The following is a 16092-nucleotide window of genomic DNA, read 5'->3' on the forward strand; positions in this document are numbered from 1 at the left end:
ACCGTAAAAGCTTTACATATTTCATTTCAAATCCTTTCTTTTAGTTGTTTATGCTCTTTTAGTCTCCAATCGAGCATCGTAATCGGAACGTGTTCTCTAGCTAAAACGCCAAAATAACTCGACAACTCATCTCCCTCCTTATTCATTGGTTGATTTTTTTCATCAAATAGTACATTTATTTTCCTACAAAGAGTTTTACACTTATTAACCTTGGGCATAAGAGTAGTTCTTCTTTTCCCGGGACCATCGATATTGGTGGATCTTCGTTTACCGCTAACGGTACTAGTGGAGGTAGTAGACATAATCCATGAAAAAACAAATCAAGACAAACTCAAACCGAAATTCAATCTAATATTCCAACAGAAACTCAAACCGAAATTCAATTTCAATTCAAAACAATTTCAACACAAACTCAAACCGAAATTCAATCTAATATTCCAACACAAACTCTAACCGAAATTCAATTTCAATTCAAAAGAATTCCAACAAAAACTCTAACCGATATTCAATCTAATAGTCCAACACAAACTCAAACAGAAATTCAATTTCAATTCAAAACAATTTCTACACAAACTCAAACCGAAATTCAATCTAATATTCTAACTCAATTCCAACACATACTCAAGGTAATCAAATATTATAACTCAAACCCAACATTAATTTAGACACAAATACACAATTCTAACCTAATTTCAACATAAAAGTACAAATTAAATAAAAAAACACACTTACCCGGAGTGAAGACGACGAGCACAGGGCGTGGGAGTCAATGGAGTTGTTGGAGATGTGTGTTGTCGTCGGAGACATCGGTTTGTGTGGGTGGTAATGTTTGGTGGCTTTGTGAAGGATGGGTTTGTGAAGAGTGGGTTTGTGTGGGTGGGAATGTTTGGTGGGTTTGTGAAGAGTAGGTTTGGTTGGTTTGGAAGAAAGGGGGCGGAGGAAGAAGAAGGGAGGCGGAGAAGAAGAAGGAGTGGCGGAGGAAGAATAAGAGAGAGGGAAGAGAGTGAGGGCGGCGGAGGAATAAGAAGAGAGAGGGGAGAGTGAGGGCGGCGGAAGAAGAAGAGAGATGGGAGAGTGAGGGCGGCAGAGGAAGAAGACGAGAGAGGAGAGAGTGAGGGCGGAGGAGGAAGAAGAAGAGAGAAAGGAGAGTGAGGTCGGCGATGCCGGCGGAGGAAGAAGAAGAGAGAAGGAATAAGGGCGGCGACGGCGGCAGAGGAAGAAGGAGAGGGCAGCGGTAAGGGTTAGAGAGAGAGATAGTGGGTTTGGGTCGGATAGAGAGAGAGAGAAGAAGAATTTATGAAATTTTTGAAAAAAAATCAAGAGGGAAATTTATAAGTTTGCAATCTGCGACATTTCGCCACGGCGAACTTTATACGTCGTCGCGGCGAAATGTGTTCCACAACGACACAAACCGTCCCGTTCTGCATGGTTCGCCGCGGCAACGTATAACGTTTGCCACGCTAACTCATCTCGCCGCGGCGAAAATAAGGCATCGTCGCGGCAAGATTCCTCCCCAGAAATCCAGAGACTCTGTAACTCTTTCGCCGCGGCAACGTATATAGTTGGCCGCAGAGAATTAGCAGCTAATATAAACAGTGGCCGCGGCTAGGTTCTTACCCATATCTCCAGAGACTCTGGAACTATGTCGCCGCGGCCACGTGTATTTTTGGCCGCGGCGACATTATCTTGCCGTGGCCAAAGTAAGCCTTGGCGGCGGCGAGACTTTTTTCCATAGTTTTACAACGGGCCAGTTGTCCCGTTGTGCAATAGTTCGCCGCGGCCAGGTATACATTTGGCCGCGGCGAACGTTCGCGAACTGGTCATATTAAACCTAACTCGGAAAAGCACTCCAAACACAATTCTGACCCGTTCTGCGCCATCCTTGGTTACCACTCTCAACTACACATCCAAGCCTTGTAAGTAATTATCTCCTACTTGCATTGAATATGCTTCTCTAGTATAATATGATAATTAGAATGGGTTTTTCTTTTAAAATCTAGGGTTTTCTATCATTGAAGATGAAAAAATGGATGTGGGAGAATGGATTAAATGAGATATATTGAGGAGGTGTAGATGAGCTTTGTCAATTCGCTAGAGAGAATTCGTTGTCCTTGTGTTCGATGTGGAAATCATATAAATTTTTCTCTTGATGTTGTTCGAACTCATTTGTTTGTCTACGGAATAATGAACTCCTATCAAAGATGGTATTACCATGGTGAGGTTTTTCGTTCAACGATAAAAAATAGCGACAATGATATGGAAGATGATGTTGATGATATGCCCGGGATGATGAATGATTTGGAAGACGATTTTGTTGACCGCCCATAGTTGTTTGAGTTGATGATGATGGATGCGTAGACACCATTATATGAAGGGTGTACCAGCTTTTCAAAATTGTCGTTTTTAGTCACATTGTTCCATTTGAAGGCGTCGGGTGGTTGGACAAACACTAGCTTTACAAAATTGTTGGAAACGCTTAAAGAAGCCTTTCCGAAAGGCAATACAGTTCCTTTAAGTATGTATGAGGCAAAGAAAACTTTGGGAACATTAGGTATGAAGTACGAGAAGTTTCATGCGTGCTCGAATGATTGTGTTCTATACAGACACCAGCATGAAAATCTAGATGAATGTCCGACCTGCAAAGAGTTGAGGTGGAAGAAGGGTAAAATGCCACGTGACAGGGTCAAAGGAGTTCCAGTTAAGGTATGTATTTACTACTCTATTCTCAGACATCCTGCCGATGCTTCCTAATGGAAATCCTTTGATTTAGAGTATAAGGATTTCAGTGTTGATCCCCGAAATCTTCGTCTTGGTTTAGCCACTGATGGTATGAACCCGTTTAGCATGATGAGTAGTAAATACAGTGTTTGGCCGGTTATATTGGTGAACTACAATCTCCCTCCAAAAATGTGTATGAAGAGAAAGTTCTTGATTTAAACGCTTCTAATTTCATGATCGAGTCAACCAGGTAATGATATCAATGTCTATTTGGCATCGCTTGTCGATGATTTGAAGATGTTATGGGAGACGGGTGTCAAGGTCAAAGACGCTTATCGTGGAGATTCTTTCAACTTATGGGCAATGTTAATGTGGACTATTAATGACTTTCCGGCCTATGGGAATTTGTCAGGATATTATGTGAAATGCTCGATTGGTTGTCCTATTTGCATGAAAGACACATCTTCCCTCCGATTGAAGCATAGGAAGAAGACTGTTTTTTCGGGCATAGAAGATTTTTACCAAGAGACCACCCGTTTAGAAGGTTAAAACAAGCATTTGATGGCAACACGGAAGAACGGTTCCCTCCTCAAATTTTGTATGGTGAAGATGTGTACGAGATGGTAAAAAACGTAAATGAAGTCCATGGAAAGAGAAAGCGTCGTGCTAGTACTAAAGAGTTGTTTCAAGAGAATCCTTGGAAGAAGAAATCGATATTCTACGACCTTCCGTATTGGAAGACGCACTACGTTCGGAATTGTCTTGATGTTATGCATATCGAGAAAAATGTTTGCGAATCCCTTATAGGTATGCTTCTTGATGATCCACATAAATCGAAAGACGGAATAAAATCTAGAAAGGATCTCAAGGAGCTGAACATATGAAGTATTTTGCATGCCGACGAGGAGTGCAGACAAAAAACAAAATTACCAACGGCAAAGTACACTCTAGATCGGAAGGAGAAGAAGAAGTTGTGTAAATGTTTTGCGTCTATCAAAGTTCCTGATGGTCATTCTTCGAACTATACGAGTTTGTATTTATGAAAGATTTGAGACTTATTGGAATGAAGACTCACGATTGTCATGTGCTCCTACACCAAATGTTACCTCTCGCCTTGCATGGAATTTTGTCACCTGATGTGAGATTTGCAATATCCATGCTATGTGTATTCTTCAACTCGATTTGCTCGAAGGTTATCGATCCTATTTGCTTGGATTCACTGCAATCGGAGTTGGTTAAAACTCTTTGCATGTTAGAAAAGATTTTCCCACCTTCGTTTTTTGACATCATGATTCACTTAACTGTTCACTTGGTACGTGAAGTGAAATTATGTGGGCCTGTATTTTTACGTTGGATGTATCCAATCGAACGTTACATGATAGTATTGAAGAGTTATGTGAAGAACTACAATAGGCCGGAAGGGAGCATAGTGGAAAACTATATAGCAGAGGAGTCCGTTGAATTTTGTTCGGAGTATTTAGCTAATGCAAACGCGATTGGGTTGCCAAACAACACAAGTCATGAATCAAAAGCTCTATCTATAGGTATTTTTGTGACACTTTCTTTTGTGTATTTAACTTATTAATGAAAGGACAGCTATTTATATGAGTGGTTATTTGTAGGTACTTATTCTAGCGTCAATCGGAAAGAGTGGGATCAAGCCAGTCTCCATGTTTTGCATAACGTTTCCGAAGTCACGCCGTTTGTGGATATTCATTTGAGTGAATTGAGAGCAAATGATCCAAAAAAAAGCTAAAAATGAAAAATGGTTACAAGAAGAGCACAATCATTTGTTTCAGAAGTGGCTTGGAAAACGATTATTTCGAGAATCTGGACATTCGGACACGTTGAGCAAAATATCTAGCGGGCGTTCCTCAATGGTTACAAGGTACACTGCTTGGTCTGTTAATGGTTTTACTTTTTACACCAAAGAAAGAGACAACAAACATCCCGTTCAAAATAGTGGTGTCACATTACTTGCTGAAGCATTACATGTTTCTTCGGCAAAGGATAAAAATCCAAAAAATGCTTTCATGAACTATTATGGTTACATTGAAGATATTTGGGAACTTGATTATTGTGGGTTGCAAATCGCTTTGTTTAAGTGCAAATGGGCCGACAACTATCATGTTAAAGTTGATAAAGACCGAGTTACAATTGTTGACTTTCGGCGTACAAGTTACGAGAATGATTCATTTATTTTGGCCTCACAAGCAACTCAAGTGTTTTATGTATCAGAACCCGTCAATCCAGACTTGTCATTAGTAGTTCACATGAAAGCGAGAAATATTGACGAAGATGAAGACGAAGACATGTCTAATATACCCCCATTCACATCCGGCTTACCGCTTGTTGATGAAGAGATTTAAGATTTTGATGATGATGATGTAAAATGTGGGACATGTAAAATGTTTCTAAGCAAGATATTACCATCATTGACTTTCAAATTTGAATCACCAATATGAAGGATATGGAGGGAGGAACCATTACCTATTGTGAGCTTATTTTTTCCTTTGTACTATGCCTGATTGTTGATGTTTGACAGATCGGCGGTGACGTGATTTGTGGCATCTCTGTCTAGGTACCATTCTCGTGCACTTTGATCCTCATGTGTTGTTGTTGTGAATGCTTGACTGCTCTGTTGAGTTATTGTTGTGTTGGTCGAGCTCTGTGGCTGTGGAGTGTTTCCACTGAAATGCGCATCGAATCGATGAAAGCCTTTATTGACTAGATTGCCTACTCTTCCACATAGCTGGAACACCGGGCGATTGTTGTTGTTATCACAACCTCGTCCACGGCGTCTATGGCCTATTCCTCCGCGTCCACCACTTTGACCTCGACCGCGCTGTGCAAAATTTGCCACGGAGCAGAAAAGGAATCCACAGAGTTTCTCGAATTGGGAGAATCAATTTGCGCGAATTGTACTTCTGGAATTGAAGGCGTGTCTGATCGAGATGTGAGATTGACAACCACTGACTCGTATTCGGAGCCGAGACCTCCGAGAATGTACATGATTAGGTCATCGTCGTTCACAACCGCGCCAACACTGCTGAGATCATCAACAATGGTCTTCATTTTGAGAATGAACTCATTGACGCTCAGATTTCATTTCTTGAGTGTCTGAAGTGCGAATCAGAGTTGTAAAACCCCAGCTTTCGACGTTGTGTGGAAGATCTGGTTCAGAGTTGACCAGGCCGCCGCCGATGTAAGGCACCGATTCACGTGACCTAACATTCCTTCCGAGATGGATCCAAACATCCAGCTGAGAAGAAATTGATCATACATGAGCCAGAGATGATACTCTGGATTGGGCGTTTGGTCAGTGACGCCATTGGAGCCGATTGTTCGTAGCGACTGAGGTAGACAAAAGAGAGATCCAGTCAGAAAACCTTCCAGTACGTGAGCTCTCGTTGTGGAGAGGACTTGTGTACTCCAGAAATGGAAGTTATTGCGATCCAGACGAAGACTCAAAGGATTAATGTGCGGAACAAAATTCTGATATGCCTGGACTTGACTTGCGAGCGTTTGAACTAAGGATCGCTGACCGACTGAGACGCCGTTGTGTTCGCCGAGAACGTCATTGTTGACGGAGAAGAAAAAAATTCTCATTGAAAGAGCCTTGGCTCTGATACCATAACAGACTCAGAAGATGAGAGAAGAAGAGAGACGAAGAGAGAGAGGCAGAAACAGACTTTTCTCATTGATTGATTTTGACTAACAGAATAACTAATCAGTTAGCAAAAGTATAAATATAAGAATGTATGTATTAATCCTGACCGTACTTGTCTAACAACTTACATCTGACGGTCTAGGATTTATTATGTACAATACATTCAATAAAAATAAACGAGCTTTCAAGCTCCCGAAGTCTACGTGACTGAATCAAAACTATTAATCAAGAGACAACCCCAAAAAAAAATTACTTTTATTTTTGAAATACTTGTTTAAAAAGGCTTCTTTAATGGACGAAATACATCATGAGAGAGGACATTATAGAAGTACTATCAACCTCTGATTATCAATAAAATATTTTTATCTATTCATAATAAATTTTTTACTGTTAGATAATTGTTAATACACTTTAAGCAATAACATTGGCCTATTGCGGTTCTCTATTAAGAATAACGATAAATGCTGACGAATGATTTGATAATAACGTATTTGTTGAATTGACAAAGTAGACATATAGTTACAAAATCAGATATACGCATATTAATGTAAACAAGGCAGACGAAAAGTACAAGTGTGCAAAATAGCACTTTTATTTTTGGTTTTACTGGAAAATACTGAAACAAAAATTAGCACAAATTGATGTAATCAAACACAGTACACACATTCAAGCCCTTTAAAACGCCCAAAATATTACAATCCACAAACAGTAAATATTACAGACGCAGATATATTGAATTGAAATAAACAGCGCTGAATAGAAAAGCGTTTTTATTCATTATTATGAAACTGAAGCAGCAGGTAAGAGTGATGCAATCAGCGGCGGAAGCTGCGGACAGGACGGGCGAGATCCACTTCATCGCCGCGGAGCTTGACAGCCGTGTAAGTGGCTGCTCCGGCCAGAGCGCCCAGCGTCGGCGCCACCATGAATATCCATATCGCCTTGTAGTTTCCGGCCGCCACCGCCGGCCCCAATGTCCTCACTGGATTCATTGACCCCCCACTTGCTGGCCTGTCATTATCATCACATCTATTGTTATGATGATCTCATCATGATCACTCTCTCTCTCTCTCTCTCTCTCTCTCTCTCTATATATATATATATATATATCTATATATATATATATATGTGTATATATAGAGAAAGAGAGAGTTTGTTGATCGTCATTATGTAAAATAAAAATAGTATTGTATGACGACACTAGGAGTGCCAAACCATTGATAACCGTCTATTATTATTGATCAAACAATAATAATTGCGGTCGTATATATTAGGCGTCTTTTGTTAGCTAGCTCTCTGGGCTCATAGGTTAGTTTTATTACAAATAAATCACAACCTGTCATCGCTAACTCTATGTATAATATACAAAAAGTGGGTTGACTTATATTTGCTTCATTCAATTATTTCATCTCATCCATCTACTTGATTCTTTGTGTTTTTTACTTTCTTCCCAGAAGTTAATAATGCTTGTCTGTTGCCGTAGGCTTGCCATACTATATGTATGGTGTGTTGAATAATTATACTTGATTTTGGGTTATAGTATTTTGGCGTAATTATTTATAGTTGTAGTTTGAGCCTTTAGTATTTTGGGCCTAGTTAAGTGATCATATTATCTAGAATATTCTTAATATGTCTAGAGAGCTTAGAGCGAATAAATTTTAGAATAATCTTGTAATATCTAGGATAGTCATTAATAAGGAGAATTCTCTAGAAAAGATTATATCTAGAGATTTCCATAGACTAGTATAAATAGGGATATAATCCTACACTTTTGTATCAAGCCAAAAAATAAAAAGTTCTATTTTCTATAAAGAAATTCTCCACCTCTCTACTTTATACCCAACCCTCCAAATTTCCAAACCTTTTCCCTAAACACCAAAAATACCTAAACACTTTCTCCAACAACCTAAAACTTCCTTCCAACAAAGTGGTATCAGAGCTACAAGATCCTCATGAAGATGGCGAATAGCGATGTTCCCTTCCATGTCCCTATGCTCACGAAGAGCAACTATGATAACTGGAGTCTTAGAATGGTGGCTCTCCTTGGTGCACACAACGTGTTGGAGATAGTCGAGAAAGGCCACGCTGACTCGGAGAACGAAGGTAGTCTATCTGAAACTCAAAAGGATAGTTTGAGAGACTCAATGAAGGTAGACAAGAAGGCTCTCTGTCTAATCTATCAAGGGTTAGATGAAGACACCTTTGAGAAGGTCTCGGGAGCAAAGTCGGCCAAAGAAGCTTGGGAGAAGCTTCGAACCTCTTACAAGGGAGCGGATCAAGTCAAGAAGGTATGTCTTCAAACTTTAAGAGGAGACTTTGAAGCCTTGCACATGAGAGAAGGTGAACTCATGTCCGATTATTTCTCGAGAGTCTTGACAATTACCACTAATTTCAAAAGAAACGGTGAGAAGTTAGATGACGTGAGAATCATGGAGAAGGTTCTTAGATCCATGGATTCGAAGTTCGAGCATATCGTCACTGTCATCGAAGAGACGAAGGACTTGGAGGCCATGACAATGGAGCAACTCATCGGGTCGCTTCAAGCTTATGACGAAATGGAAAAGAAGAAGGAAGGTTTCGTGGAACAAGCACTCAAGACACGAGTCGATTCAACAAATGAAGATCGCGGTGGAAGCCAACAAATAAGAGATGGCGGTCAAGGACGAGGACGTGGGCGAGGTTGGAGGCCCAATGACGACAACAACAACCAAAGAGGAGAAAGCTCATCTAGAGGTTCGTGGGAGAGGAGCCACAAAACCAAGGTATGACAAGTCACGGATCAAATGCTACAACTGTGAGAAGTTTGGGCATTATGCTTCCGAATGTAGAGCTCTGCGCAACAACAGAGTTGAAGAGAAGGCCAACTATGTTGAAGAAAGAACCCAAGAAGACGTGACGGTTTTGTTGGCTCACAAAGACAATGAAAGGGGAGGAGATACACAATGGTACCTTGATAGTGGTGCGAGCAACCATATGTGCGGGTGAAAAAGCATGTTCGTAGAGCTTGACGAATTGGTGAAGGGGAACGTTGCTTTCGGAGATGAATCAAAGGTGGCGGTGAAAGGTAAAAGAAACATTCTAGTTCGATTGAAGAATGCCGATCATCAATTCATTTCCAATGTCTACAACGTGCCAAACATGAAGGGAAACATCTCGAGCCTAGGGCAACTCTTAGAGAAAGGTTATGATTTGCGAAGGCGTCGATGACAAGAAATAGGATGTTCATCCTCAACATTCAAAATGACGTCGAACAATGTCTCAAGATGTGCTACAAGGAGGAGTCGTGGCTTTGGCATCTTCGATTTGGGCATCTCAACTTTGGAGGATTGGAGCTGCTCTCCAAGAAGGAAATGGTCAAAGGATTGCCCTCCATCAGCCACCCAAATCAAGTCTGTGCAGGATGTCTACTTGGAAAGCAATTCAAAATGAGCTTTTTCCCAAGGAGTCAAGCACAAGAGCTCAGAAGCTGTTGGAACTCATACACACAGATGTGTGCGGTCCGATCAAGCCAAGATCACTTGGTAAGAGTAACTACTTCCTTCCCTTTATTGATGATTATTCAAGAAAAACATGGGTATAATTCTCTAGAAAAGGTTGTATATAGAGATCCATGGATTCGAAGTTCGAGCATATCGTCACTGTCATCGAAGAGACGAAGGACTTGGAGGCCATGACAATGGAGCAACTCATCGGGTCGCTTCAAGCTTATGACGAAATGGAAAAGAAGAAGGAAGGTTTCGTGGAACAAGCACTCAAGACACGAGTCGATTCAACAAATGAAGATCGCGGTGGAAGCCAACAAATAAGAGATGGCGGTCAAGGACGAGGACGTGGGCGAGGTTGGAGGCCCAATGACGACAACAACAACCAAAGAGGAGAAAGCTCATCTAGAGGTTCGTGGGAGAGGAGCCACAAAACCAAGGTATGACAAGTCACGGATCAAATGCTACAACTGTGAGAAGTTTGGGCATTATGCTTCCGAATGTAGAGCTCTGCGCAACAACAGAGTTGAAGAGAAGGCCAACTATGTTGAAGAAAGAACCCAAGAAGACGTGACGGTTTTGTTGGCTCACAAAGACAATGAAAGGGGAGGAGATACACAATGGTACCTTGATAGTGGTGCGAGCAACCATATGTGCGGGTGAAAAAGCATGTTCGTAGAGCTTGACGAATTGGTGAAGGGGAACGTTGCTTTCGGAGATGAATCAAAGGTGGCGGTGAAAGGTAAAAGAAACATTCTAGTTCGATTGAAGAATGCCGATCATCAATTCATTTCCAATGTCTACAACGTGCCAAACATGAAGGGAAACATCTCGAGCCTAGGGCAACTCTTAGAGAAAGGTTATGATTTGCGAAGGCGTCGATGACAAGAAATAGGATGTTCATCCTCAACATTCAAAATGACGTCGAACAATGTCTCAAGATGTGCTACAAGGAGGAGTCGTGGCTTTGGCATCTTCGATTTGGGCATCTCAACTTTGGAGGATTGGAGCTGCTCTCCAAGAAGGAAATGGTCAAAGGATTGCCCTCCATCAGCCACCCAAATCAAGTCTGTGCAGGATGTCTACTTGGAAAGCAATTCAAAATGAGCTTTTTCCCAAGGAGTCAAGCACAAGAGCTCAGAAGCTGTTGGAACTCATACACACAGATGTGTGCGGTCCGATCAAGCCAAGATCACTTGGTAAGAGTAACTACTTCCTTCCCTTTATTGATGATTATTCAAGAAAAACATGGGTATAATTCTTGAAGGAAAAATCCAAAGTGTTTGAGAACTTCAAAAAGTTCAAAGCCCATGTTGAGAAGAAAAGTGGCCTTGTGATCAAAGCCATGAGATCCGATCGAGGAGGAGAGTTCACTTCAAACGAGTTCCAGAAGTATTGCGAAGACAACGGTATTCTGCGACAGCTAATGGTGCCAAGAACCCCACAACAAAACGGAGTGGCGGAGAGAAAGAATAGAACAATCCTTGAGATGGCGAATAGCATGCTCAAGAGCAAGAGACTACCAAAGGAGTTATGGGCCGAAGCAGTAGCATGCACGATTTATATATCAAACCGATCCCCGACGAGAAGCATCCTTGGAAAAACTCCACAAGAAGCATGGAGTGGAAGAAAGCCCGGAATTTCTCATCTCAGAGTCTTTGGAAGCATATGCACGCTCATTTGCCGGACGAAAAGAAAAGGAAACTAGATGACAAGAGCGAGAAATACATCTTCATCGGCTACGACACCAACATTAAAGGTTACAAGCTCTACAATCCAGATACGGGGAAGACGATCATCAGCGAAATGTCATTTTTGATGAAGAAGGAGAATGGGATAGCAGATCGAGCAATGAAAATTTTAACTTCTTTCCTCAATTTGAAGAAGATAATGTGGAGCAACCACAACAACCAAGAGAAGATGCGGCTACCCCACCGACTTCACCAACTCCCAATTCTCAAGAAGACAAAAGTTCAAGTGAAAGGGCTCCTCACTTTAGAAGCTTGCGAGAGTTATACAAGGTAATAAAAAATCAAGACAACCTTACTCTCTTTTGTCCATTTCCGGACTGGGAGCCTATGAACTTTCAAGAAGCCTTAGAAAAAGAAGACTTGGAGAAACGCCATGGATGAAGAGATCAATGCAATAAAGAAGAATGATACCTGGGAGTTAGCTTCACTTCCAAAAGGGCACAAGGCGATCGGTGTGAAGTGGGTCTACAAGGCAAAGAAGAATTCAAAAGGAGAAGTTGAAAGATACAAGGCGAGATTGGTGGCGAAAGGATACAGCCAAAGACCGGCATCGACTATGACGAGGTATTTGCTCCTATTGCTCAACTAGAAACTGTTAGACTAATCATATCGTTAGCGGCTCAAAACAAATGGAGGATACATCATATGGATGTCAAATCCGCATTCCTAAATGGAGTCCTTGATGAAGAAGTCTACATCGAGCAACCACAAGGATATGAAGTTAAGGGAGAAAAAGACAAAGTCTTGAGGCTGAAGAAGGCGCTACATGGGCTAAAGCAAGCCCCACGAGCTTGGAATACTCGAATTGATAAGTACTTCAAAGGAAGAGACTTCATCAAGTGTCCATATGAGCATGCACTCTATATCAAAATCCAAAACAATGATATATTGACTGTATGCTTGTATGTAGACGACTTGATCTTCACAGGGAGAAATCCAAGAATGTTCAAGGAGTTCAAGAAAGAGATGACGAAGGATTTTGAGATGACTGACATTGGATTCATGTCTTACTACCTCGGTATTGAAGTGAAACAAGAAGACAATGGAATCCTCATTAGTCAAGAAGGCTATGCCAAAGAGGTGCTCAAGAAGTTCAAGATGGATGACTCAAACCCAGTCAGCACCCCAATGGAATGTGGAATCAACCTATCAAATATGGAGGAAGGAGAAAACGTTGATCCAACATTCTTCAAGAGTTTGGTTGGAAGCCTGCGATACTTGATGTGTACGAGGCCTGACATCTTGTATGTTGTGGGAGTCATCAGTCGACACATGGAGCATCCAACTACCACTCATTTGAAGGCGGGAAAGAGGATTCTTCGCTATATCAAAGCGATAGCGAATGGGGTGGAGATATAGATGATCGAAAAAGCACAAGTGGCTTCGTGTTCTACAATGGAGACACAACCTTCACGTAGATGTTGAAGAAACAACCGATTGTCACTCTTTCTACTTGCGAGGCGAAGTACGTAGCTTCCCTTCATGTGTCTGTCTCGCAATTTGGCTACGAAACTTATTGAAGGAGTTGAGTTTGCCACAAGAGGAGCCAACTAAGATCTTCGTGGACAACAAATCAGCAATAGCCTTGGCGAAGAACCCAGTCTTCCATGATCGGAGTAAGCACATTGACACACGCTATAACTACATTAGAGAGTGTGTTACCCAAAAGGAGGTGCAATTGGAGTACGTGAAGATCCATGACCAAGTAGCCGATATCTTCACCAAGCCCCTCAAGCGCGAAGACTTTGTCAAGTTAAGAACTTTACTTGGAGTAGCAAAATCAAGTTTAAGAGGGGGTGTTGATAATTAAACTTGATTTTGCGTTATAGTATTTTGGCCTAATTATTTCTAGTTGTAGTTTGGGCCTTTAGTATTTTGGGCCTAGTTAAGTGATCATATTATCTAGAATATTCTTAATATGTCTAGAGAGCTTAGAGAGAATAAATTCTAGAATAATCTTGTAATATCTAAGATAGTCATTAATAAGGAGAATTCTCTAGAAAAGGTTGTATATAGAGATTTCCATAGACTAGTATAAATAGGGATGTAATCCTACACTTTTGTATCAAGCCAAAAAATAAAAAGTTCTCTTTTCTATAAAGAAATTCTCCACCTATATCGACTTTATATTCGAGCCTCCAAATTTCCAAACTTTTTCTCTAAACACCCAAAATATCTAAACACTTTCTCCACCAACCCAAAACTTCCTTCCAACACGGTGATTATTTGCCGCAACGAATTCAGAATTAACAGTAATAAAATACAATAAAATACAAAAGGTAATATATAGTAAGAAATCTATTGCATGTGACCGAGAGTGATCTAGGTGAAACCATCTACTGCTACGTCTTTTTCTTATCTCTGCCTAGTCATGAAGAAAGTCGGTGTGGTATATAATTTCTTTTTCTTATTATATTTATTTTTAATTAGTCAATTTAGTGAAATAATATATTGATCCGGTGGGTACATGTCAAATTAGCTAACGTGGAGAAAAGCCTATCATGTTGCACCAATAATTCAAGATATAAGGAATAAAGTATGTGATACACGTAACGAACACATTCAATAATGTTATTCATACTAAAAGAAAATGAATATTGTGATGTGAAATGAGTAGTAATAAGAGAGAGTTGTGCAATTACCCCGCTATGAGAATGTTGAGCATAACCGTCGCTCCAACCGCAATGCCCGCCAACTCACCCACCTGTCACACACAATTGTACAAGTAATTATTTACTCACCCCTTTAACATTAAAGCATTCACGGGCTGTAAAATATTATTTGGATACAGTAAAAATTCCTCATATGCGATGAACGTTGTACGCAAATCTGTGTGTTGTTGGTTTGGTATAGTGTTTAATCTAGGGAGGAAAAGGAAATAAGTAGTTGAAACGATGATGTATGAGTAACTTACGGCGCGTGTATCGGTGGCGACGGCGGTGACGACGAAGAGAAGGATAAAAGTGATGAAGAACTCGAGGGCGAAGGCTTGTCCGTTGGAGGTGGTGGGGACGGTGACTCCGCCGGAGAGGAAAGGGTGAAAGACGGCCTTGAGGAGGAAGGAGGCGCAGATGGAGCCGGACACTTGGGCAACCACGTAGCCGGGGACGTGGGCCCATGGGAAGTGGCGCAGCGCCGCAAAGGCCAGCGTCAGCGACGGGTTCAGGTGGGCCCCGGAGATGTGGCCCGTCGACAGAATTATTATCATCACCGCCAACCCCGCGCACGCCGCGTTCCCGATGAGACTCTCGACCCCTTTGTACTTCTCGTTCACTATCGGCCCCGCCGTGGCTGCGAAGATCAGGATGAACGTCCCCACGAACTCCGCTCCCAGCTGCCATGTCAGAGTCAGTCACGTGGCATGGACTTTCACCATAATCAATATGTATATAATATGCATACCTTGCGGGTGAGAGAGATGGTGGGGGAAGGGAAATCAGAGAGGACCAGGCAAGAGTGAGGCTCGCCCCAAGAAGCCGCGCTCACCGGCAAGCACTTGCACCGCGGCATTGACTTTCTCTCGTAAGACAGAGAGTCAACTCTCCCCGGCGTAAATAGCGCCGCCGGAGTCCCCGGCGTCGCTGGAGTCCCCGGCGTCGCTGGAGCCGTCGCCGCCTCGAATTCCGCCATCCACAATAAATTTAACAGTAACAAATAGGATTTTTTTTTTTTTCTTTAGGTATACGGTTTGTAATGATCTAAGAGTTTTCTTTACATATTGGTGAGATTTTTATAATGGTATCGCTAGAATGTTGATTTGAGTTTTGCCAGTGTTCCGACCAAAACTGCTAGCTAGCTTGAACTAATATTAGAATCTTTATGGATACATTTTTCTGGGTTTTTTTTTTTTTTTTTTTTTTTATGGGTTTTGAAACTTAGTGATGGAAGATTATTACATGATTTGAAGGGATTTTTTTAAATTTTTGGCTAAGGAATAATGATGGGGACGGCGAAATCCAGGCTGAGACTACAACGGATGATCAATGAAAAATATGTTTGAAATGTTGATTATGAAATTACACAAAACACGGAGTAATTGAGTACGTATTTGAAGAGAAGCTAGATATATAAAGAAAGGATGTTAAGAAGATGAGAATCTGGAAGAAGTGTAAAGGGAGTGGAGAAAACTGATTATGAACTATCCGCGGCCGGGGATTTTGGAAGACCAGAGAGTATATATTTATATAAGTTAAATTACTCTCTCTTATAGTTATAGCTATCGAGATTAAAAAGTACTTGATTATATGTTTGATTAAGAACAAAGCAATTATGCGAGTATAAAATAGAAGTAAAGAGGGAGATGAGATAGTGGTGGAGAGTGGAATCTGGATCGGGTGGAGGCAGTAGCAGAATGGCCAAGGAAGGAATAATCAAACCTATTTATATCTCCAAAGTCCACGCTAAATGGTCATGAAGTATGTAGCAATTAATTGCTGATTAAAGAAAAGGATAGCCAGTCAACAAATATATA

At 41.2% G+C, this 16092-nt stretch overlaps 1 protein-coding gene across 1 annotated transcript; it reads right to left on the minus strand.

The window, feature by feature from the left end:
• Positions 1 to 6863: 6863 nt before the first annotated feature.
• Positions 6864 to 15963, minus strand: LOC149390038 (putative aquaporin NIP5-1). The gene is made up of 4 exons (XM_089623669.1): positions 15024 to 15963; positions 14536 to 14955; positions 14264 to 14325; positions 6864 to 7399 (listed from the first exon to the last, which is right to left on the minus strand). Exons 1-4 carry the CDS (start codon positions 15249 to 15251, stop codon positions 7204 to 7206), a joined length of 906 nt encoding a protein of 301 aa, XP_089479795.1. The 5' UTR covers positions 15252 to 15963; the 3' UTR covers positions 6864 to 7203.
• Between the last annotated feature and the right edge of the window lie 129 nt (positions 15964 to 16092).

Source organism: Urtica dioica, chromosome 8 (genome assembly GCF_054948205.1).
Source record: "Urtica dioica subsp. dioica isolate 48M chromosome 8, U.dioica_male_clone48M_v1_H2, whole genome shotgun sequence".
NCBI lineage: Eukaryota > Viridiplantae > Streptophyta > Magnoliopsida > Rosales > Urticaceae > Urtica > Urtica dioica.

Coding starts and splice junctions, on each gene's coding strand:
- LOC149390038 (XM_089623669.1), bottom strand. CDS start 15,251: ATGGCGGAATTCGAGGCGGCGACGGCTCCAGCGACGCCGGGGACTCCA. Junction 14,326..14,535: donor TCGCCACCGATACACGCGCC/GTAAGTTACTCA, acceptor TGTGTGTGACAG/GTGGGTGAGTTGGCGGGCAT. Junction 7,400..14,263: donor CTCAACATTCTCATAGCGGG/GTAATTGCACAA, acceptor TGATAATGACAG/GCCAGCAAGTGGGGGGTCAA.